The 25,412-nt window shown below is 37.4% G+C and overlaps 1 protein-coding gene and 1 long non-coding RNA gene across 3 annotated transcripts; one reads left to right on the forward strand and one right to left on the reverse strand.

Moving 5' to 3' along the window:
- The first annotated feature begins 311 nt into the window (after positions 1 to 311).
- On the forward strand, positions 312 to 25,325 carry LOC144657806 (chloride channel protein 2-like). 2 transcript variants are annotated; one of them, XM_078518171.1, is made up of 26 exons: positions 312 to 447; positions 1,964 to 2,117; positions 8,926 to 9,054; positions 9,180 to 9,305; positions 14,197 to 14,282; positions 14,457 to 14,504; positions 14,642 to 14,719; positions 14,835 to 14,913; positions 15,032 to 15,157; positions 15,333 to 15,417; positions 16,069 to 16,176; positions 16,859 to 16,943; positions 17,179 to 17,334; positions 17,732 to 17,801; positions 17,911 to 18,021; positions 18,603 to 18,700; positions 18,872 to 18,981; positions 19,436 to 19,569; positions 19,898 to 20,054; positions 20,598 to 20,664; positions 21,060 to 21,132; positions 21,355 to 21,410; positions 22,304 to 22,360; positions 22,988 to 23,092; positions 23,419 to 23,505; positions 23,763 to 25,325. In XM_078518171.1, exons 1-26 carry the CDS (start codon positions 406 to 408, stop codon positions 23,934 to 23,936), a joined length of 2,601 nt encoding a protein of 866 aa, XP_078374297.1. In that variant the 5' UTR covers positions 312 to 405; the 3' UTR covers positions 23,937 to 25,325. The 2 variants fall into 2 exon arrangements, with proteins under 2 accessions (XP_078374297.1, XP_078374298.1); XM_078518172.1 differs by having other exon boundaries at positions 22,304 to 22,348.
- LOC144657807 (uncharacterized) lies at positions 3,160 to 7,002 on the reverse strand. Its single transcript, XR_013571619.1, has 2 exons — positions 6,754 to 7,002; positions 3,160 to 5,508 (listed from the first exon to the last, which is right to left on the reverse strand). It is a non-coding gene; the product is annotated as an uncharacterized LOC144657807 (long non-coding RNA).
- Positions 25,326 to 25,412: the final 87 nt, after the last annotated feature.

Raw genomic sequence — 25,412 nt, forward strand, 5'->3', positions numbered from 1 at the left:
ATTAACTTTTCCCGTTGAAGGTTGACTGTAAAGTTGCTCTTATTTGACAGCTGACGGTTAAGTTCTTAGCTAGACCATTTTATGGTTAACCCCACTGTGACCTTCATTCATACACGTTGTGAGAGTACCTTAATGAGTAACAACAACAAGCTTTAAAAGGGTATTCACCCACTATTGGTAGCCAATGCACTCATGGCATTCACCCATGAAGTATATACCCCATTTCCTCTCATCTGGTCACAGAAGCTTTGCAACGCTCGGGCGACAGCACTATGTAGGTCAGCGGTTACTGCCATTTGAGTATTCTTCCGCGACGCGATATCTCTCCGAGATGTTGTCACAAATATTTCGAGTGGTGTGTGTCTTTACTTATTTTGCCCCGTAATTCTCCCTTCCTAAAGCAAGATGATGGAAGAAGAGGATTCTTATGGGTTTGAGCAAACTCTGGTAAGTTACAATACCATTTTGAAGTGTTTAGGCTCACATTGCGAACATCCACAAACTGTCAGCAATTCGTTCTCATGCCGGGACGTGAAACTGAACTTTCGATTCGATTTCACTTTGGAAAATTGTTCATTACTACCGTGATTGAACGAAACTAATCGTACATGGCTAACCCCATTTATTTAAAATAAGTTGAAATATATAGAATTTTGGATTGAGTTAAGATTTTTTCATGTTGGATACAATGTCATTGACAACACGAATTTAGATTCTTGTCAGCAAGTATTCCTCTAAAAATGTCAACAACTCATAGAATTGGTTTTAGTTTCAGATTAATTTGAGCTTAAATACAACTAGTGTTAAAGTTTTATTAAAACCTCCTTACTGCTTTAACGGTTTCACCGAATGGATTCAGTATATTCAAGGATTTGAGGCTTTTATGCCTGAAAAAAACTTGGGCATAACTTATGCAATATGTTTGTATCCGTACACGAAACCACTCTTTGTATCGCCATATATACATTATACTAAAGTTGTTATCATCAATGATCCCTACTGGTTTATACTTTGGACAAATAAATGGTGCAGTTCCAGAGTAATAAACCCATTGCAAATGACCAAAAGGTTATGGTGTATCAAATTTGATCATGTTTTTTCTGTGATCAAATAATAATTGCTTATTATTATTAAATTTATATATTTTCGTCCATAATGATGAAGTTGGTAATAAAAATATTAATAGCCAGCTGGCACTTTTAATGTGAATGGCATTTCTCACATTTTCACAGCTGTAAATTAAATACATTTACTTGGTAGATTAATCTTTTTAAAGCATACATAAAAATTATTGAATTTTTACTAGTTTAAAAGAAATAACCAATATTACTAACTGGGATATTAAAAAAGAAGGTGAATAGAATGGTTTCAACCAGCAGAACAATATCTACTGTATCATGGCATATTTGTGGGCCTACAGTTTTGTGATATATCCCACAAATATGGACAAAATCACATTTGTCCAACAGAACGTATTCCCCTCAAATTATCTTACACTGACAACAAAAATGTTCCCATTAAAAATTACCAATATCACTTCATTATTTTGGCCATTTAGAGCATATCTTTCTTTGAATAATCATTACTGAATAGTGGATGAAAGTTTTGTCCTGTTTACAAGAAACATGCTCTCCTTGAGTTTCCATAGTTAAGTAAGCGTGATAGACAAGCCCTTCTCGAAACCAAAAGGCTGAAAGCTCAATCAGCCACCTCCTTTGAAACAATGAACACCTTTTTCCAGGCAGAAAGTGTACTACTCTGTATGTGCTGTGTACTATGACGCTGTAGGCTACTCCTATGTCCAACTTACGTAATATTCTTTCAAATCATTTTGAGAAGGCTGTAGGCATCACCTGAATCATCATGATGGTAGATTTTCAAACTGTTACAAATTTGGTGGCTTTTGAGATTTTCCAAGAGATGCCTACAGAGTTTAACACAATTCCCTAACCTTTATTTTTAGATGTATGGTCGTTTTACGACCACACAACTTCAGAAGTATGCTAAAGAACAAGGTGCAAGGTTACGAAGGGAGCAGCAACAGAGGACAGAGGAACAAGAACAAGCTGATGATGATTTTAGAAGTTATGATAACTCATGGTTAGGTCCTGTCAAAAGTAAGTAGAATTTACAACCAGAAAGCTTGTGTGACAAGACATGATCAGATATCCAAACCACCATAACAGTGTTATGATTCCCTAATATACCCGCAGTTTAGTTTACACTCAAACTCAAGTTGATAAGCATTCACCTAATTATGATTCACGGGGATGTAGCTAAGAAATCACTTAGCCGGCTAATCAACAAGCCCAGCTGGCTAAAGTTTCTGTTGGCAACTCTAAAAGTTTACCATGTGATATTTCAGCACGATTTTAGTTCTCTTTCAGCTGGTGAAATTAGCCGGCAGCCGGCCCTTAGCGACATCCCTGGATTCCTCATGATTCTTTGTCTTAAACTTTTCGTCCAAGACTTCAAGTAAAAAGTTCATTATTGACACAAAACGTGTGATCCAATGTTTGTAGTTATTTGGATCAATTATAAAGACATAGGTTCTACCTCTAAATCAAAGTCTGTACAAGTAACAATATGAGAATTCTCTAGTAAATAAATTTTTCCAACCTAGTGCACATACCGGTCGATACTTAAGAACCTCACATGTTTTTCCCAGAACCTCAGCTTCTACTTGTTAGTGACAAGGAAAAGCAAAGGCTTCAGAAATGAGATTGGTGAAAAAGTGTAAAAAGTATATTATAAGTAAAACTCATACTTTGACTAACATCTGGCCTAAGGCAGACAGGCTCAAACCATCAAAATGTTTCTGGACATCTGCAACAACCCTGAACATAAATTACACAGATTCTTACCAGAGCCCAACAAATGCAATTTTAATCTTAGAAATAGCAGAAGATTCCATATGCCCGCTTGTAAAATGAACAGATTGAAAAACAGCTTTTTAAATAGTAATTGTATATACAGTCAAACCTCTCCGTACGGACATCTCTCTATTATGGACAATCTCCGATGTCCCAACAAAATTCTCATATATTTTCTTTAGAAGAAACCTCTCTAATACAGACCCTCTCTAAAACAGACAACGGACACTAAATCTCGGTCCCAGGAAACAAATTCATAAAAACTTAATCTCTTTATTACTGACACTCCAGGGATCAGGTGATTTTATTTTGTGTTTCCAATTCAATTTCCTGTTTGTGGTTACAAAAACAACAACATAACGCTTTATTGATCTTAGTCGTTTTCAGATTTGTGCGTAGTGTTTACTTTTTACCTGTAGCATTGCATTGCAGAACATTTGGAGTAACTAAGTAATTTAAGCTGTCAAATAATGAAGTCAAAACTGACGTCATAGTGGTGACCTCTATAATATGAACAACTCTCTAATACGGACACAATGCTCTGTCCCTTCGGTGTCTGTTGAGAGACAACCCTCCAAGTTAAGACCATTTTAGTCGCCATGACGACTAAAATTTTGGAGCTGGCGATTACATTGGAACGGAAGTTGCCAGCCTGGCGACTAAAATAATTATTTGAGAAGATTTTTCACTGGCGACCAAACTTGAGCGGTTGGTGGCCAAATGGCCACTAAGGAAAAAAATAAACTTGGAGGGTTGAGAGAGGTACAACTGTAGTTGATTTTACTTCTTTTTTTTAACCTAATTAACTTAACTCTTATAAACCTTTTTTAATGTACACAGATCGCCTTTTAGATTATTCTTTAGTTAGTGTTTCATGTTTAGTAAAGTTTTATCCAATTCAGCTTTCAGAATAAAATTATAATTTAAAAGCGTGAAACTCTACAAATTCTGACCTTCTTGATATTTGCAAAAAACAAGATAAAATGCATTAGAATAGTACAAGAAAAAAAAGCTTAATTAAAAGTCATTTCACACTACATGTAGACTTTCAGTAAAGTCCTTGATCTTATTTATGGTCCACTGGGACAAAGGACTTATCATATTTATTCCCACGCCTCTTTTAGCAACCCCAAAAATGGGTTGCTGGGCTCATACCAATCAGAGAAGCCGTAAGGGTAGCCTCCTATACAGACGTTCTTTTGGCTTGTCCTGCAATCTTTCCTCCCCAATGAACGTTCTTGGGAAGGAAAGATTGCGTGATGAGCCAAAAGAGAGTCTGCCTAGTAGGCTACTGTTAGGGCAGAAAATATCAATCACAAGGGATTAGGTTCAATGAAACATGCTTGCAGTTCAATGCAGAAGAGAAAAGAAGCTTTTCTCTCTGGGAGAAATGTTTATGTGTCTGCTCCAACCAGAGCTGGGAAGAGCTTGACTTTTGAGCTAGCTCAGCACACTTTTGACTGATTTTGCGGAGATGATTGCAACGCACGTCTTGGTTGTTCTGCTGAGTGAGGCATTTCTATCTGCAAAGCTTCGGCACAAGGTGTTTGTCTAATAACCTTAAATTGGTAACTAGATAACTCTTTTCAACTATCAACTAGAGATGTTGGCTATCTTCCTTAGTGGTAACTTTGCAAAGCCATTGTTTTGGTCTGAGTTGAATTGGTACTTTCTGGCATTCAAGTCCTGTAAATGTCATCTGAGACACCAGTTGTATAAGTCAAGTTCAGCCAACTCGCCACTCGAAAAGTGATACTCCCCATTTTTGGCGTGAAATGCAAATAAAAACCCCTTTAAACGAGGCAAGTTGACCTATTGAAACTTTGTCGCTTGGCTGCTATGCGGCCGATAGCTAGCTTTGCTTGCTTTAAACTTGTGCGCCAATTGAGGAAGTTAACTACAAGAACCAAGGCACGAACCGTGAAGTGAAACTAGACTAAACAACAACAATACAACAGAACCAAGATGACGGGTTACCGCTGACCTTGCAGTGAGGTCCACTTGTAGCATGTCTACACTACATGTAATACAGATAGCAAGATGTGCAACTGCTTTTGTTTAGTAATAAGTCCAGAATATATTAGTGCACCCAACCGGTATCTGGGAGGCCATGGGTTCGATTCCCATCGGGGACTCAGAATTTTTCTTTGTCCCATGCTCGTGTCATTGTTGAAAAAAATCATTTTCATTATTTATCACTGAGCTTTAAATTTACCGTCTTTATTATTTACAGTCCAGAATATATATTTTAATAATTCCAGTATTCCTCAGATACAGATTTGGCATTTTGTATACATGTATATAAGCTAAAAAAATGAAATCACTTTAACAGTCAAGGGTGTTATTAACATTTTCCTTGCTGAGGAGCTGTTTGTCTGCCCATTCCCTAACAATGCATTCATGCGTCAATGTTTGTGGATGGCATTCCAGTCCTGAACATCTTAATGTAAATTGTTGAAAGGCACCACCACAATGCAACAGAAAATGCGAAGATAATGATGAAAGGAAGGAATATAATGTACGTGAATATCAGACAAATGACGCAAGGTACTGATTTCCCTTTTGGTGAGTACCACATGTCTGCTCCACAACATCCTTGTGACTTCTTATCTTCATCCTTAAGTTCAACTTGGATCTGGAAGAAAACAGAAGAGTTTATCCAATTGACCAAAAAATATAAGGAAAATTAACAACATTTGAATTCTGCAAGTTTGGAGACCTTGACAACTAATCACTAGTAATTTAATAGATGGCACTGCTCACAGATACTATGACAGTGGAACCTTGATTCAAAACAGTGCTTAGGGACACTGGGGAAATTTGTTTGTTATATCTAGGCTTTGTCATGACAAAAACTTCAATAAAACGAGTTTGTGGAAAATCAAGCAAAATGTTTATTATATTGAGGTATAGTCAATAACTGTTTTAAAAACAGTGTTACATTGCACTACCCAGAATTTGTGGTTCTGTTTGATCACTGATGATAACATTTGTGCTTGAATGTCTAATATCCACATATGACATATGTATTTGAAGTTGTTCTCTTGTTACAGGATTAAAGGATTGTTATCCTTGTTGGTCTGTTTTCCATTCCTATTTTGATGCATGTTGACATTTATTTATTATTTCTGGGTACATTTTAAGTTTGGGCTTCTGGATTGTTTTTGTTACAGCAAGGATTTGTTAAATCAAGGTTTGATATGTTAAGGTTCTGTTCCATACATTTTGCTGTAACTTTGGCCAGGCTGGAGAATATTGTTTGTTATAATAAGGACCTAGCTATATACAGGATTGTTAAATTGCGGTTCCACTGTAGAAATCCAGAAGGATTTCAATGCTATATTTGATGCATGGAAACGAAGATGCTACTGAGCAAAGCAAACATCTTGAAAAGAACGTTTTCTTTTGGATTGTTTCGTCCAAAGTCAATCCGTCCGCCATAGGTCCATTCCGGTCGTTTTGCATTTCATGGGCGTCTCCTTCGGAGAGAGATCTGGGCACTAGTTCAAGATTCGGTCGGCGCTCTCAAAGCCTCACGAAGCCAAGCTTTCGACGGTAAAAACTTCGGCGAATTTATGTAATTGACATCTAAAAAATCATAGTTCTGAGCATATAGGAGAGCGTTTTCGTAACTGGAAGTAATATTCAAAATAAGCCTTACGATCTGAGCGAAATTCGATAAGAGACGTGCAGCATTTCACATTCGAAACCACATTCCTCGTGAAATTCTCTTCGCAGTCTTCGGTTGTATAAGCTTTTTTTTGCATACACACAAGAAATTAAGCTTTAGTTAAACACATGTCAAACGCCGAGCGTTGATAAATATTAAAGTAATCGCAGATTGATTTGTTACTAGTTACATTTTAACAAACAAACTTACAGTTTCATCTGCAGTATTTTGTTTGTTGCTGTCAGCCATGTGGCTGGGTGTGAGGTCACGTCTGAACTTTTGTCTAGCACTAAGTAAGGTTCTTCTGTCGCTTGCCTGACAATTCTGGATGTCTGCTTACTTTAGCGTTGTATCAGCGTTGTATACGTTGTCTGACAATCTATTAATAGAACTCTTACAGCTAACAGTCCTGGCTTACCGTTTACATGACGTACGCTTAGCCGCTTATCACGTTGGGCCTGGGACTAGGATTAAAATAGACCTTACTTTGTAGTTAGCATCACCCTGCGAGCAGAGCCTCTTTTAATTTCCCTACGGTTGAGATTTGGGAAGTAGAAAGAGGCTCTGCGTGAATCGTGTCATTTCTTTGAAGTCGCCGCAGCCCCAAAGTTTGGGCTGGTCAGTCCGGATTAAACCGGTTTTTGCTGCGCGGGCATTAATTTTTGGAAAAACTGATGGCCAAGACGGAGCCCACAGTACGCTCTCGAAAGCAATAGAGCTGACGATTGCTCTCGCCATCTGCTACCGTTTGTGCGCGCGTGCAGCTTGTTGATCATTAAAGATCCCGTTTTTTTCGCAAACCAAGAAGAAATTTCACGGTTTAAATCGCACATCCGCTACCGTAAAGTCACTAATACGACCTCAAGCGGTGGTTGACGTGTTTTTACTGAGGGAACTCGGACGCTTTTTGAAGAAAAGAACTTGTAAAACAAATACTTTGTTCACAATGTCGTGTACGATCCGACACGCCATTCCGCGCGCGCATGCTAAGATTGAGTGGTCCTCGCGCAAGCTAAACGCGCAAGCATCGCGTAAACCTCGCGCATGCTCAACAAAGATTTGACGCGATTCTTGCAGAGCCCCTTCTTCTCAAGTATATCAGTGGAAAAAGAAGGGGCTCTGCTCGCAGGGTGAGTTAGCATATGCAAAGGACAAAAAAGAATTTTAATCTGGAGCGAGGTGGGCAGGCAGATTAGCATGAACACAAAAGAATAATATGCACTTCAACTATATGCATTGTCTCCTTTTTTCCTCATTTCAAAAGGATTTTATATAAGTCTGCTCACAGTGGAAGCTGAGTTGAATATTTAATTTTGGTCTCCATCAGTTTGATCTGTTAAATCCTAAAGGCCCGTTTACGCAGGCGATTTTTGTCGCACAACTAAGTGCAATTGTTGTCGCACTGAAGTTGCACAAGGTTGCCGCGATATCGCAGCGCTACAATGGCCATGAAATCGCCGTGAGTTTGCACGCATGAAAACTAGCAGCAATTAAATAGATGCAATATAGCAGGACTTTTGAACTTGTTCGAAACTTGATGTGACAAAAATTGCATTGAGTTGCACAACAAAAATCGCCTGTGTAAAGGGGTCTTAGAATGTCTTAATATATGAAAACTAGAAGCCCCAAATGGCACATCCCAATTAGAAAAATATATTTTATCATGAAAAAAACAACAACTGCAAAGTGATAAAGATGAAATAAACTTCCATATAGACCGAGAGATTATAGAGACTTTTGAAGAGCTGACATTTTGAGGCACATTTAGCCCCTCACTCTGCTCTGAGGAACAACTATAAATGCTTAAAACATCAACTTTTCAAAAGGAATTCAAAGCAGTTACAGAGGTTTGGATATGTGATCCTAACAAGCATGTGTTTGATATAATTATATAAACAATAGCGCGTTACAGTGTGCCCATAGTTATTTGATGTTTTTAAAACAAAATCACCCAACCAATGCAGTGAAATATTAAGTTGGTTTTTGTATCTGTTGGCCCTCAAACAAGCACCATCCATGCATCTGGGTATCTTAGTGAACTATAAAAGCTGAAACTGTCTCTCTACAGATAACACTGTTAGGTCACATGTACAATTTAAACCAATCAGAATCGGAGACAGAGAAAATAAAGTGGTGAACTATAAAATTTATAGTGTTACCCCTCATTTAAGAGTGAAATAATTATTACATCCTTGGTGCAGAGATCAGAGCAGCAAATTGCGATCATAGACCAAACATTATAAGCAGACCAGCTTGATAATTTACTAATCTTAATTCACCAATTGTTAATACAACATGGTTGCTTCCATTAATTCTAATATTTAATATTTGCTGCTTGGTGCTAAGAACTGTTGACTATATCTGTTGTTGTTGTTGTTACAGGGTTTATAGAGCGATTGCGGCCATGCTGGAGTCGTCTCGGAAGTGACTGGGTGTTCCTTTTGATTCTTGGAATAGTAATGGCACTTATAAGCTTTGTCTTGGATTTGGCCATTGATAAATGCCAAACAGGTGTGTTAAGCTTTTCATTTTGTAGAAAAAGACAAGAAATGAATAGCGGCGAGAACTCTTAAGTTAAAACTTTCAAGCTGCTCTTACCACATTGTGTAACATTTTTGTTGTTTTTAACTTTTCAGCACATATTTGGTTGTACAGTTTACCAAGCAACACTTTTGTTCAGTATATTGTCTGGACTTCATTTCCTTTGATCCTTGTAACTTTCTCTGTTGGATTTACTTACCTTGTTTCTCCTCATGCAATAGGTAAGTCTCTGAGTTGGGATGATGCTAACTGTGCTTAATCAACAGATGTAGTTTTCGCTGCAATCAATGATAATATCTATTGTAAATAGACCTCTTAGTAATGTATTAATTGAATTAAGTGTTTACTTGGTACATACAGTATGGACAAGTGTTTACTTGGTACATACAGTATGGACAAGTGTTTACTTGGTACATACAGTATGGACAAGTGTTTACTTGGTACATACAGTATGGACAAGTATTTACTTGGTACATACAGTATGGACAAGTGTTTACTTGGTACATACAGTATGGACAAGTATTTACTTGGTACATACAGTATGGACAAGTATTTACTTGGTACATACAGTATGGACAAGTGTTTACTTGGTACATACAGTATAGACAAGTGTTTACTTGGTACATACAGTATGGACAAGTGTTTACTTGGTACATACAGTATAGACAAGTGTTTACTTGGTACATACAGTATGGACAAGTGTTTACTTGGTACATACAGTATGGACAAGCGTTTACTTGGTACATACAGTATGGACAAGTGTTTACTTGGTACATACAGTATAGACAAGTGTTTACTTGGTACATACAGTATGGACAAGTGTTTACTTGGTACATACAGTATGGACAAGTGTTTACTTGGTACATACAGTATAGACAAGTGTTTACTTGGTACATACAGTATGGACAAGTATTTACTTGGTACATACAGTATGGACAAGTGTTTACTTGGTACATACAGTATGGACAAGTGTTTACTTGGTACATACAGTATGGACAAGTGTTTACTTGGTACATACAGTATGGACAAGTATTTACTTGGTACATACAGTATGGACAAGTGTTTACTTGGTACATACAGTATGGACAAGTATTTACTTGGTACATACAGTATGGACAAGTGTTTACTTGGTACATACAGTATGGACAAGTGTTTACTTGGTACATACAGTATGGACAAGTATTTACTTGGTACATACAGTATGGACAAGTATTTACTTGGCACATACAGTATGGACAAGTGTTTACTTGGTACATACAGTATGGACAAGTATTTACTTGGTACATACAGTATGGACAAGTGTTTACTTGGTACATACAGTATGGACAAGTGTTTACTTGGTACATACAGTATGGACAAGTATTTACTTGGTACATACAGTATGGACAAGTGTTTACTTGGTACATACAGTATGGACAAGTATTACTGGTACATACAGTAAAAGTTTAAAAAAAAGAAACAACAGAAAAAAAGAGAAAAAGAAGAAAAAAAAAAGAGAAAGGAAAGTAACAGTAGGAAAAGAGAGTAAAGTAAGAAGGGAAATAAGAAAAGGACAAGTTTACTTACAACAGTATGGACAAGTATTACTTAGTACATACAGTATGGACAAGTATTTACTTGGTACATACAGTATGGACAAGTATTTACTTGGTACATACAGTATGGACAAGTGTTTACTTGGTACATACAGTATGGACAAGTGTTTACTTGGTACATACAGTATGGACAAGTGTTTACTTGGTACATACAGTATGGACAAGTGTTTACTGGTACATACAGTATGACAAGTGTTTACTTGGTACATACAGTATAGACAAGTGTTTACTTGGTACATACAGTATGGACAAGTATTTACTTGGTACATACAGTATGGACAAGTATTTACTTGGTACATACAGTATGGACAAGTGTTTACTTGGTACATACAGTATGGACAAGTGTTTACTTGGTACATACAGTATGGACAAGTGTTTACTTGGTACATACAGTATGGACAAGTGTTTACTTGGTACATACAGTATGGACAAGTATTTACTTGGTACATACAGTATGGACAAGTATTTACTTGGTACATACAGTATGGACAAGTATTTACTTGGTACATACAGTATAGACAAGTGTTTACTTGGTACATACAGTATGGACAAGTGTTTACTTGGTACATACAGTATGGACAAGTTTTACTTGGTACATACAGTATAGACAAGTGTTTACTTGGTACATACAGTATAGACAAGTTTTACTTGGTACATACAGTATGGACAAGTATTTACTTGGTACATACAGTATGGACAAGTATTTACTTGGTACATACAGTATAGACAAGTGTTTACTTGGTACATACAGTATGGACAAGTGTTTACTTGGTACATACAGTATGGACAAGTATTTACTTGGTACATACAGTATGGACAAGTGTTTACTTGGTACATACAGTATGGACAAGTGTTTACTTGGTACATACAGTATGGACAAGTATTTACTTGGTACATACAGTATGGACAAGTGTTTACTTGGTACATACAGTATGGACAAGTGTTTACTTGGTACATACAGTATGGACAAGTGTTTACTTGGTACATACAGTATGGACAAGTGTTTACTTGGTACATACAGTATGGACAAGTGTTTACTTGGTACATACAGTATGGACAAGTGTTTACTTGGTACATACAGTATGGACAAGTATTTACTTGGTACATACAGTATGGACAAGTGTTTACTTGGTACATACAGTATGGACAAGTGTTTACTTGGTACATACAGTATGGACAAGTATTTACTTGGTACATACAGTATGGACAAGTATTTACTTGGTACATACAGTATGGACAAGTATTTACTTGGTACATACAGTATAGACAAGTGTTTACTTGGTACATACAGTATGGACAAGTGTTTACTTGGTACATACAGTATGGACAAGTGTTTACTTGGTACATACAGTATGGACAAGTGTTTACTTGGTACATACAGTATGGACAAGTGTTTACTTGGTACATACAGTATGGACAAGTGTTTACTTGGTACATACAGTATGGACAAGTGTTTACTTGGTACATACAGTATGGACAAGTGTTTACTTGGTACATACAGTATGGACAAGTGTTTACTTGGTACATACAGTATGGACAAGTGTTTACTTGGTACATACAGTATGGACAAGTGTTTACTTGGTACATACAGTATGGACAAGTGTTTACTTGGTACATACAGTATGGACAAGTGTTTACTTGGTACATACAGTATGGACAAGTATTTACTTGGTACATACAGTATGGACAAGTGTTTACTTGGTACATACAGTATGGACAAGTGTTTACTTGGTACATACAGTATGGACAAGTGTTTACTTGGTACATACAGTATGGACAAGTGTTTACTTGGTACATACAGTATGGACAAGTGTTTACTTGGTACATACAGTATGGACAAGTGTTTACTTGGTACATACAGTATGGAAAGTGTTTACTTGGTACATACAGTATGGACAAGTGTTTACTTGGTACATACAGTATGGACAAGTATTTACTTGGTACATACAGTATGGACAAGTGTTTACTTGGTACATACAGTATGGACAAGTGTTTACTTGGTACATACAGTATGGACAAGTGTTTACTTGGTACATACAGTATGGACAAGTGTTTACTTGGTACATACAGTATGGACAAGTGTTTACTTGGTACATACAGTATGGACAAGTGTTTACTTGGTACATACAGTATGGACAAGTGTTTACTTGGTACATACAGTATGGACAAGTGTTTACTTGGTACATACAGTATGGACAAGTATTTACTTGGTACATACAGTATGGACAAGTGTTTACTTGGTACATACAGTATGGACAAGTGTTTACTTGGTACATACAGTATGGACAAGTGTTTACTTGGTACATACAGTATGGAAAAGTGTTTACTTGGTACATACAGTATGGACAACTTGTTAGCTGCTTGCAAAAAATAGTAAGGAGGCATGGAACAATCTGTCCATCCGTCCATCAATCCATCCGTCCTTCCATCCTTCTGTCTGTCCCTTCATTAGTGGGTCAGGGAGTTCACCTGTCCTGTCCCTCCAACTTTACATCTCTCCCTCCATTTATATGCCCGTCTGTCAATCCAACTGGCCACTCCATCCATCTGTCCCTTCCTTCATGTCTGTTTGATAAGCTGGCCATCCCTCCATCTCTCCTCCATCTGTCCTTCTGTCCGTCCGTCTGTCTCTCCAGGCTTCATCAGTGGGGCAGGTAGTCCATCTGTCACATCCATCCATATTTCGATCTTGAAATCCCTACATTTATATGTGCATCTGTCAGTCTAGCTGGCCACTCCATCCATCTGCCCCTCCTTTCACATCTGTGTGATAATTTGGTCATCCCTCCATCTATCTGCCCTTCTATCTGTCTTTCCATTCGTCTGTCCGTCCATCTGTCTGTTCAGGCTTCATCAGTGGGGCAGGTAGTCCATCTGTCAGGTCCATCCATCTTTCCCTCTGTTTATATGTCCGTCTGTTCATTTAGCCGGCCACTCATCTATCTGTTCCTTCCTTCATAAATTATTGTTGTCTAATAATTTGGCTATGTCTCTATCGTCAGTCAGTCAGTCAGTCTGTCTGTCTGTCAGTGTGTCAGTCAATCACACCGCTACATTTAATATTGTAAGAATCTTGAGTTATATGCCCAGGGGGGGTACTCCGGGATCAAAGTGACGGGGATGATCGAATGGAGGCAAAACTCAGGACCCAAAAAAATCCCTTAGTCTCCCGACATTACCCAAAAAAATCCCTGGACCAAAAAAAAAACGCCCAAAAAAATCCCTAGTCAAATTACCCCTAAATTGCCAAGGCCGCGCCAAGGCACTTTAGTTTGATTTTAATACCCAAAAAAATCCCCTATTTAAATCAAGTCACCCAAAAAAATACCTGCCAAATTCTCCTACCCAAAAAAATCCCGGAATCGAAAATTTTGACCCCCAAAAAATCCTTCGCACATCCCCGTCACTTGGATCCCGGAGTACCCCCCCCCCCCCGGGGTTATATGCAGTTGCTAATGAATCTGATTTTAATTTATATATTTTAATTATTTCCTTTTTTGGTCAATATTTTGAATAGGTTCAGGAATTCCTGAGATGAAAGTCATCTTAAGAGGCACAGTATTAAAACGCTATCTGTCACTAAGAACATTGATTGCAAAAGTGGTAAGTTAAATTTTTTGAATATTTTTTTAAAAGTGTTAGCCATCTGGCTTCAGTAAAAGTAGAGATCAGGTAAGATTAGTTGTAAACACATTGCCAATTATGCAAGCAACTTGCAATTATTTTCAATTTATTCTAAGTAATATGCTAAATAATTTATTTTGTATTGTGTTGTAGATTGGTCTTCTTACAGCTCTGGGAAGTAGTATTCCAATTGGAAAAGAGGTGAGAGATGATTTGTTGGGTGACACACAGTACAATGAGGATGAGGGAGGGGAGGGAGGGGAAAAAGGATTGAATTTTTTTTTACTAATTATTGCAATAAAACTGTCCTTAATTTTTCTTCTCCTTTATATTCACAGGGTCCTTTTGTTCACATTGCAAGCATGGTTGCTCGATCCATGGGAAAATTTGTTGCATCATTTAAAGGAATATACACAGTAAGGGTGTTTATTTCAGTAGTGTTGAATATATTAATCAATAAATTCTATTTAATGATGTTATGTGTTTTCATCAAGAGAAATAAATGATTTTTCACTTGATTGTGTTTTGTAGAATGAGTCCAGGAATACAGAGATGCTGGCGGCAGCATGTGCTGTAGGTGTATCAAGCTGTTTTGGGTCTCCTATTGGAGGTATACACAGTTGCTACAAGAAGTAATTTTTTTAGTCAGAGAGAATAAAGTTTGACTGCAGCCATTGCTCAATGACAACATTAAAATGTAATTAATTCACTTGCAATGTCTTTTTTAGGGGTATTGTTTAGTATTGAGGTAACTGCAACTTATTTTGCTGTGCGGAATTACTGGCGTGGATTCTTTGCTGCTGTCTGTGGAGCTCTTATGTTTCGTCTGCTAGCTGTGTTTGATAAAGAGGAAGGTATGATCAATCTGATCTGCTTTTGGTTAGCCTTAAACGCAAATCATGTACCAAACAATTACTAACCAGTTACATTGGAGTTCAAACATTGACATATCTTGACAGATTTAGTGCTGCTGCTTATTCATTTAAATTAAATAATTCATAATTTTTTTACATTTTGATTTGTTTGCAGAAACTGTTACAGCTCTGTTCAAGACAAATTTTAGACTGGACTTTCCATTTGATGTGGAAGAGTTTATTGCATTTGCATCTATAGGGTAAACTAATATTCATGTGTAGTTGAACAGCATACTTGTTTGATTTGAAGTTAAATTTCTCTAATCATTTTGCTAGGAAAAATTGCAAGATCAATCTGGCCAGTAAAAATCACACAGTGACAAGTGTCATTAAGAAAACAAGTGCATGTTTTTAGAGGAGAAAAGATCATATCAAATAAAATAATATGACAATTTAGACAGTTTCCAGGTGATAATTTTGTATTTGGCTAGGTCTCATGGGTGTTAGCCTCTTCTGAATTGCAGTGCAAGTTAAGGTTGGCACACACTAGGGGACTTGTCGCAGGGACTTGTCGCAGTGACTTGCTTCGGGGACCAGTCCCCTAGTGTGTACTCGTATTTTGCATCGAAATTCTAGTTGCAGGGACCACATTTTTGGTCCCTGCAACTAGTCCCACAAATTAAGCTGGTTTGATTTCTGGGACTAGTCACAGGGACCAATAGTCCCACAAATCGGTCAATTTCTCACCAGTACACACTAAGGGATAAGTCCCTGCGACTATTCCCTGCGACTAGTCCCCTAGTGTCTGCCTAGCTTTATGAATTATCTAGCAAGTAATGGCCATTGTGTTTGTTGATCACTTTGGCTACTTGATAAAACTGATGTTATTGTGTTCAAATCACTGTTTGCAGGTTGTTTTGTGGTTTTGGAGGAGCCCTGTTTGTGTTTACACACAGAAAGCTTGTTGATGTTCAGAGAACTCACAAACATACCAAGGTGGCACAGTTTTTGTCAAGAAAGTAAGATTTGAATGTTTGTAATGACTGTTGTTTTTTATTAGCCATTCACTGAGTTTGTGGAAAATGCAGTGGCCTTGTGGTTAGTGTTCTAGATGCCAGATTGAGTGTTCTTAGGGAAGGCACTTCTCTAATGGTGCCTTTCTCCACCCAGGGATTAACTAAAGGGAAATCCAACAAACTGCTAGGCCCATCAGCCCTTAGCTTATTGGTATCCTCATTTCCAGAGCTTTTCCCTGTTTCCCTGATGCTTATCCATCACAGAGTGACTGCCAGCATTAAATTTGTACCCATTGAATATACACCTGGGTTTAGAGAGGTGTACTACGAGTCAGAGTAGAGTGTCTTCTCAAAAACACAACATGATGATCCCAACCAAGGTTCAAACCTAGCCTGCTCAGTCCAGAGTCTGGCATGCTAACCATTTGGCCACCCTGTCTCCCAGGGAGGGGAAGGTAGGGGAGGGGAGAAATATTAGCATTCTATTCAGGGGGAGTAGCAATACTTCTATTTGATTCTTGTTACAGAATCTACATTTTAGCGCTATCAGTTGTGGAGTAGTGGGCTTGTCAAGAGGTTACCTACTAGTCGCCAAGTATCTTGATTAAATCTGGCCACCCACAGAGTGAGGAGTGAAGCATTTTTGAGTGTAAAATCATAACTTGAGTTATTCCTGTTTTTGCAGCCGTTTTATATACCCAGCTGTTGTCGTCTTCATCATTGCTACAATAACATTTCCTAAAGGATTTGGACAGTTCATGGCAGGAGAGGTGAGTGTGCTTAGTTCATAATATATACAGTCACAGTAATGTTTTGTAAATGACACATTGAATGACAAAGCTAAAACTTGATTCCAGTGAACAAAGGAGATTTGGAGTTAAGGTATATGGTTACATGATTTAATCCTTTGGTTTTAAGTGGAACAAAATGATGGTGTTTTCAGGCGTCTGACCTAGAATAGTGCTGCAAAATGTTTTTTAAACTCAGTACCTTGTTTACCATTAGTTGACCCCAAAGCAAGCAATAGATGAGCTGTTTATGAACATCACATGGTCTGAAGCAAAGGATTCTGATGATCAAGCAAGTTTAAATGTTCTAAAGCACTGGGATGGAGCTAACACTAACATCTATGTCACCTTGGTTATATTTATTGTACTAAAGGTACGTCACTGTGATAATCAACAGTTGTAATCTAGCTGATGGTGGATAAAGGAATATTCATTTGGTCTGTTTTCTGTCAGATGTGTTTATAGCATGCTCATGCTATCATCAAATGACATACTTAGTTCAGCTCATAGAATTCTTTAGAATGACCTAGGGGCTGATTCATTGGTAACTTCACAAATTATCTGATTGCATTCTATCAATCAATGAATGGGCCTTGGAGTGTGGATTTAATTATCTATGCCTCACAATAAATCCCAAAAAATCAGTTTCATCAACATATTTGATCTTATTTTAGCTGATTTTAGCAAGGCCAATTTGAATTAATCTGCAGCAGCAATCTGTATTGTACTCAAGACTTATGAATTAACTTTGAACCTTTTTTATTAATCAGTTTATCATGACAGCTGTATCAGTAGCATTGCCCATTCCTGCTGGTGTCTTTTTTCCTGTCTTTTTAATAGGTAAGAGGAAATAACATAATAATAGTTTTTCATAAGGGGAAATAGTCAACCACTTGTTTTAAGCCTATCATGATTTACGCGCTCATTTGCATCACAATTTTCATTTTAGGTGCGGCATTTGGTCGGCTTGTAGGTGAAGCCATGGCAACATGGTTTCCTGATGGTGTTAACTCTGGAGATGCCATAACACCCATTGTCCCAGGGGGATATGCTGTTGTTGGTCAGTGGATGAAACATTTATGCTGTTTATGATCAAACTTTAAACTGTGTGATATGAAATTAAAAACACTAGATTTTTCTTCAGTATTCTGCATGTATATTTAGGCTTTACTTGTTTCTAGTCAGACCACTTCATATAAGCATTTTTTACCCCTTATTGCACAACTGATGGAAGGCATGCATATGGTGGCCTAATGGTTAGCTTGCCGGACTCCTGATCGAGCGGTCTGGGTTCTAGCACTGGCCGAGGTCACTGTGTTGTGTTCTTGGGCAAGACACTTTACTCTCATAGTGCCTCTCTCCACCCAGGTGTATAAATGGCTACTGGGGGTAATCCTACGATATGGACTAGCTTCCCATCCAGGGGGGAGTAGAAATATTCCTAGCCGCTTAATGCTACCAAAACCAGGATAAGATTTAACAGTATGGGCCGCTTGTCTTGTGGCTTACCTACTGTACAGCTGTAACACACCATAGTAATACCTTTACGAACATTATGGATTACAGGTTAAGTAGTAACTTTGTGTCAGTGATCTAAAATATCTCTTACTCACTCTGATTGTTGTTTTGTTCATTTCACAGGAGCAGCAGCCATGTCTGCAGCTGTTACGCACACTATATCTACATCTGTGATTGTGTTCGAGCTCACAGGACAAATCACTCACATTCTTCCTGTTATGGTATGTTTATTGAGCCAACTGTTACACTAGACTAAATAAATTATACGATCAAAAACAAAAAGACATAAAATTATGACCAGTGTTGGCTTTAATAGTTTCCTTGGTTATATTGGTAGACTTAATTAATCACAAAGTCTGAATGCAACCCTTATGTTGCTGTTTTCTCTGCAGATTGCTGTGTTGATAGCCAATGCCATCGCACAATGGTTGCAGCCATCATTTTATGACAGCATCATTCAAATCAAGAGGCTACCATACCTTCCTGACTTAACAAAATCTCAGTAAGTGTTATGATGAAAATAACATATTTATTGATAACATTTAATTTTTAATTTCATAATTAATTAATGCAGCATTATCTATGGATTTACACTCAGTCCAGTCCAATATTCTTCAATATTCTTCTTATTACTCTCTTCAACTTGACCCTAGCTGTCATCGCACTTGAAATTCTGTTCTGCACTTGCTTCGGAATCTGCCTCTCAGACCGCATAGATTATAGCCATTTTTGTCTCACTGTCCACTGTTCCTCTTTATTTGTTTGAAGGATGACCTCTGCTCTTTTTACCCTGAGAGCAACACTTGATGGCAGGCCTTGCCTTGTTATGTTGTTGTTTGGTTTCCTTCAGGGACTGTGTGACCAATCAAGCTGTATCTTTGTTTGTCACCAACAATGTCCAATGCTATGTAAGCCAGTTAATCTTTTTTTCTGATTTTATTTTTTCACATTTTTAGGGTGTACAATTTGCTTGTTGCTGATATAATGAAGACCAATCTTTACTACATCTCATATCATACCAAATATGCTGACCTCAAGGCGCTACTGGACAAGTCAGATCACCGTTCATACCCATTAGTGGATTCTGAAGGTACTGGTTCTCCATATCTAGTGTTTTTTAAAATTATCAAACAAGTAAAAATTATTAAAGTTTTTATGAAAAGAAGTGCTCTTTGTGATGTGAAGAGATCCAATGTCATCCTGGCCAAAGTCATTGCATTGTGCCCCTTTCTTACCCAGTCTGAGTACAAATGGGTACTGGCAAACTCCCAGGGTAACCTCTTTTGGGCGTTACCTCCAATGGTCCCATCAGGGGGAGGGGTGCCAATTAATACTGCTAGCTACTTTATACCTACTGTAAGAAATTACAGGAATTGTTTAAGACTGTAACCTGGCCTTTCTTAACTTATTTTTTGTAGATTCTATGATCCTCCTTGGCTCCATTCAGCGGCCTCAACTCCAGTCTCTTTTAAATCAACACATGCAAAAAATGTTCCAAACCAGCAGCAACGCAGAGAGTGAAGATGCATTGTGTGCGAGACCAGAGACACCAGACTCATTACAGCTACAGTCAGAGTAAGTGTCTGTGGAATGTTCCAGGAAATATCCATACCACCCCAAGGAAGGGCATTGATTAGTAAGAGGTGTATTGGGAAGGGATTAAGCCTTAAAGGGGAATATGATGCTAGTAAAACTGGAATTTCCACAAGGCTGGGAGTGTTTAAAACTCAAAAAAACCTTCTGTGGCAGGAAAATGGATCTTTTCTGGAACCGCATAATACATGTACGTGGTGACTATTCAGATGCAAGGACAGATGGCTGAGCATTCCAAAAATAAAAACTGTTATCTTTTCCTGAAAGTATGCATGTCGTATTTTTTTTCCTGAAAGGATTCATGTGTATTTTTTATCTAAAAGAAGCACATTCAGGTCAGAAGGGTCCATGGTACTTTCTCATCGGCATGGTAGAGATCTTCCTTCAGTAATTCTACCATCACAAATTATTGACGCAGGAGTGTATACGTCATTGAATATTGTGAGTAAGATAGGTCACATCACATAGTCTGTGTCTGTGAGAAACACACCTAGAACTAATTGTTTATGGTCATATTTTTTGCAGCAAAGAGAGCAGTGATGACCAGGCACCTTCAGGAAAACTAGAAGTGTTAGCAGAAGTATCCCTGAAAGTATGACATCATTTACTTTTGTAATCTTTATGCTAAATTAGTAAATGACTGAAGGGCAAATTCAAGGGAAATGGGTTTCAGCTTGAAATAACGGGGAATTTGAAAAACCAAGTTCAATAAGCAGGGTCTAACTGTAGTAATACTTGCCTGAGTTAGATTCAATCCTGTTACCAGCTGGATTAGTTCTCTGCAGTCCTGTGTTCAATTCCTCTTCCCATGCCATGTAGATAGTCAGCTTTCCCTGCCAGTTACGATTGTTTTGTTGGGGACAGAGATGACCAGCCTTTTTCTCTTAGTTGTGCTGACCGGCCTTCCAGTATTAATAATTAAAACCTGTTTTAAAGATCAGTAGAATATCCTTGAGAAATGATTGCTTTTTTATTCACTTGTATTAGAAACAGGAAACCCAGCCTCAAGGAGCAAGTCAAAGACCATCAACTGGAAAGTCTTTACTGGAGAAAATTCCAGGTAATGTCAGTCTATGTAGTTGACTTTAATTTTGCATTATAACCCTTTTCAATCCATGTGCTTTATATATAATTTGCATTATCTTATATTGTGATTAATAGTTCTTAAGGTAGCATTTAATGGCATGTACCTTTCTAAATCTATAACTTAACCGTGAATTTTGTTCAAGTATCTGATATCCGTGTTGAGTACTGAATAACATTTTACGTTTTAATTTCTCAGTTCCTGCAAGACTTCACAAACTGTTTGGTAGTGGATCACTCCTGGATGATGCTGAGGTTGGTAGAAAAAAAAACAAAAAAACAACAACAACAACAAAAAAAACAGTCAGTTTAAAAACTCTTTTTCTGTTGTTACCCTTTAAATACAAGTTCTAGCTGAAGTTCACAAGACTTTATCCATTGGATTTCAAAATTTTTGGAAATATTTTAAGGAGTTGAATTTGACTCCAGAGGCCCCATTAAAGGTTTATAAGTAGTTCCTACTTGTATATGTTTTTTTTTATTGCTTATCAGGGTTGTCCTAAAACCAGGAATGCCGGAGGGAATGCCGGAATGCCAGATAAGAAAGCCTGGAATCCTAAAACCCGGAATGACCTTTTTGTGTACGCCTTTTTTCAATAAAATACGTGGAAATATGTTTTTTTTTTGGGGGGGGGGGGGGGGGATTTGGAAGTTTGTTACGAGTTTCCAATTACGTTGCGAGTTAGCGAATCAAATTGTCAATTTCGATATAAAGTTCCAAACTTCGACCCGACTGAACTTCGCAATTAAGCTAGTTGAGGAGAAACAAAACATTTTTTTTTTTTTTTAAAGTCATGGTGATATCTGAACTCAATGATTTTAAAGGAAACAAGTTACGGCGGGAATATTCCAGTGATTCTTGCGGCTCAAGTTGCAAAACATTTGATTCGCTAACTCGCAATTTGATTCGCTAACTCGCAACGTAATTGGAAACTCGTAACAAACTTCCAAATCCCCCCCCCCCCCCCAAAAAAAAAACCATATTTCCACGTATTTTATTAAAAAAAGGCGTACACAAAAAGGTCATTCCGGGTTTTAGGATTCTGGGCTTTCTTATCCAGATTTCTGGCAATCCAGATTTCTGGCATTCCTGGTTTTAGGACAACCCGCTTATCATAACTAATTAAAATGATTTTTTTTACTAATAGAGAATTGCTGAAGCATCTGACAAAGACAGTCCAACTGGAGAGCAGGTGAGTCAAAATGTATGTAAAAAAGAAAGCCTCAACTTAGCATTTGTATGTAAATTATGTAAAAAGGCATTAATAGCTAGGCATCTTGCTAAATCTACAAGAATGCTGGCCAGGCTCATAAAGTTGGATGGATCTCTTGATCTGAAGTTCATTGCTGAGCAAGAGGCCATGTTGTCTTCTACTCTTGGCAATGTACAAGACACAGAGTTATTTTGGTCAATGGTCTGGCTAAAATAGTCCTACATGCACAGCCATAATAAGATCAAACAAGACCATGTTGCACCAATTTTCTCAAGTGAGAAAACCTGTTAAAAGTGATTTGGAAAAGTCCACTGCTGTACTTCATAAACTTCCACTTCCTCCAAGGCAGACAGGCTGTCAAAGCTAAGTTAGTGTGTGCTTTTGCAAGTAAAATTACAAAAATGTCTATGATGATGATCATGAAAGCATCATTAATTAATACAGAAAACGTTCAACAATCCAAACCCCAAGTCTTAACACTTTTTTGATTATCTGTACTTAGCCAGAATGTGGCTCATTTGACAAATAAAATTAGCAAATCCCAACTTATTAACAGCTGATGATTCACACTGCATTGCTGTTCCACTCATCATTCTGTTGTTGTTGTTTTTTATACAGCAACTTCAATGGGAGAAGGAACTGTTACAGAAATCTGTAGACTATAGTAACTGTCAAATTGATCCAGCACCCTTCCAGTTGGTAGAAAGAACATCACTGTTAAAGGTACAACATGCTTAAAGTAATATGGTAAAGTTCTTCATGCATCTGAAAAGAAGCCCTAACTTAGCATTTTTGTTCAGAGGTATTTTTGGTGGGCTCTGCATTTTCAAGGGCAGAGCAAGATAAAAGATCATGTTCTGAGATTCTGAAACAAGGAATATAGTCATAGTTTTGGTAAAAATCTCGAATTTCTAGGTGCTATCATTTCTTTTTTACTCTAGCCAAATAAAAATATTAATAGTGATGAAAGTCTTTATAACTGCCAGGAAATAATACGACAAATTCACCTACTTCTGTATTAACTTAACCATAATAACCATTTCTTGTAGGTTCACAAGTTGTTTGCACTTCTTAACCTGTCCCATGCATATGTAACCACTCTGGGACGACTGGTGGGTGTGGTGGCTCTTAAAGAGGTAAGAAGAGAGAAACAACTGTTGCAATTTCACCCATTAAGTTAACAAAACACAAATTTTTATTTAAAAGTAGTTATGGGATAGATGAAAATGAACTCCATCATAGAAAAGTCATTTCTCTCTTTGATGGTCCCCTTGTTTTTTTCAGTTTTAAAAGTTGAACCACCTTTTAAACATAAAAAAAAGACCACGGGGGGGGATCTCAAGGATGGAACGGGTTCATTTGATTCTGATCAAGGATTCTTTTTTAACCACAGGTCCGACAAGCAATTGAGGGTGAGCGGTTTCTGGATGCTTCCCATGTAGATGCAGCTGGGGGAGAGCATGGCAGCAGTTTTATGTCAGCACAAGCTCAAGATGTCATGCTGCAGCCATTTACTGAACCTGGTGCCACGAGTCCTACAAGTGAACATTCAGATCCTGTACTATAGATTGCAAACAAAGAGAGGACAAAGACAGCTTGCCATGAAGTGGTAGTCTGTGGTGGACCATTTGAAACATGGTCAGGGTTCTTACGTTGTTATAGTTAGTTTGAAAGGAATTTTTAAAGTTGAATCATGTTGATAAGTTAAGCAGACTTAGGCTATGTTTACACCGGGCCAGTTCCAAACGGATGGGCTGGTCCGGTCGGTGTAAATGTAGCCTTAGTTTATGCTGATGAACAGAGCTATGAATGCCGACATAAAAAAGATTGCCCGATTCAGCAGTTAGGTGAAACTTGTTTGGAAAGAGTTTGCAAACAGTGCCAACACCAATGGCAGGCATTAAATTTTTCATATTATCTGAAGAATGTAGTATTTTGTTTTGTATTTACTGATCAAAGAATAGTATTAAATAAAAATATATATTTGATTTTCCTAAAAAGTAAATAAACTAAATTGTAATAATCAAGATGGAAAGGGGTTGTCTTTTGAAAAATATGCATGTTGGTCAATAACTCTACCGTATAAAAGTGGTACTTGATGAACATGTAAGTTTGTCGATGTTGTATTTTATAATCCATCAAACACTTTTCCTCATACAAGTATGTGATTGATCTAAGCATGTCACACGCCACCACCAAAACTGGTTGTCACTTAGTGACGCTCTCCAGTTTTAGTTTTTTTGTTTCACATTTTGTATTCATCCTAAGACTGTTAAATTTAACGGACTAGCAAGATTTTTTTTAACACAGATTGTGTCTTCAGACAAATATCTGTACATATTTACCAGGTTTCTTCATGCCAGATGGGGTTAATTTTTGTTTCTCACACATTGGAATAATAAATAATTGTAGGTTCTGATACTTGGCAATTTCTTTACATTAAAGAAACCATCCATAATAATAACAGTGCCATAATAATTCATTCTTATCCATATCATAGAAAGAGATCGCCATTTGCAAGGGAAAAAGTGAAATCCTTCAAAGCTAACCATGTAACCTATTGTTTTATTTTGTTACTTTTGTATAATTTTGATATTTTTTTAATAAAGGAGGCAAAAATAATTATATATTAGAAAACATTCAGTTAAAAAGAAACAGATATATACGCATAGTTTTCATAGCCTAATTCAAGCATGAACGAGTGGGGGAGAACTCAAATGTTGTGCAACTGGAATCACAGGTTATTATTTACACTTTACGTTTGAGTTTTCCCCAAACTTGACTTACTTGGAAATGTTTGTCTGTGTTCTAGGCTTTGAAATGTACATTTCACATACTGGCATCTCATAAGAGTGTGCATGATATATTACTACCATATGTTTGTATGTCGATTAAAATGGTAACGTGTACATGTAGCTTTGTAGAATACAAAATTAATAAAAGCCTGTAAAATATTGGTTGTATTACCGGGTCTGGTGCAAATAATGATCATACTTACACCAATTAGTGATGTTACATTAACACCCTTAGTTAGGGGTATGAT

The sequence above is a fragment of the Oculina patagonica genome, chromosome 6 (assembly GCF_052425735.1).
Source record: "Oculina patagonica isolate OP01 chromosome 6, crgOcupat, whole genome shotgun sequence".
Lineage (NCBI taxonomy): Eukaryota > Metazoa > Cnidaria > Anthozoa > Scleractinia > Oculinidae > Oculina > Oculina patagonica.

Bases quoted from the DNA above. Each gene is read 5' to 3' on its own strand.
- LOC144657806 (XM_078518171.1), top strand. From the start codon at position 406: ATGATGGAAGAAGAGGATTCTTATGGGTTTGAGCAAACTCTG. The intron at 14,505-14,641 runs GTGAGAGATGAT...TTATATTCACAG, and splicing joins GTATTCCAATTGGAAAAGAG to GGTCCTTTTGTTCACATTGC. The intron at 18,982-19,435 runs GTAAGTGTTATG...TCACATTTTTAG, and splicing joins CCTGACTTAACAAAATCTCA to GGTGTACAATTTGCTTGTTG.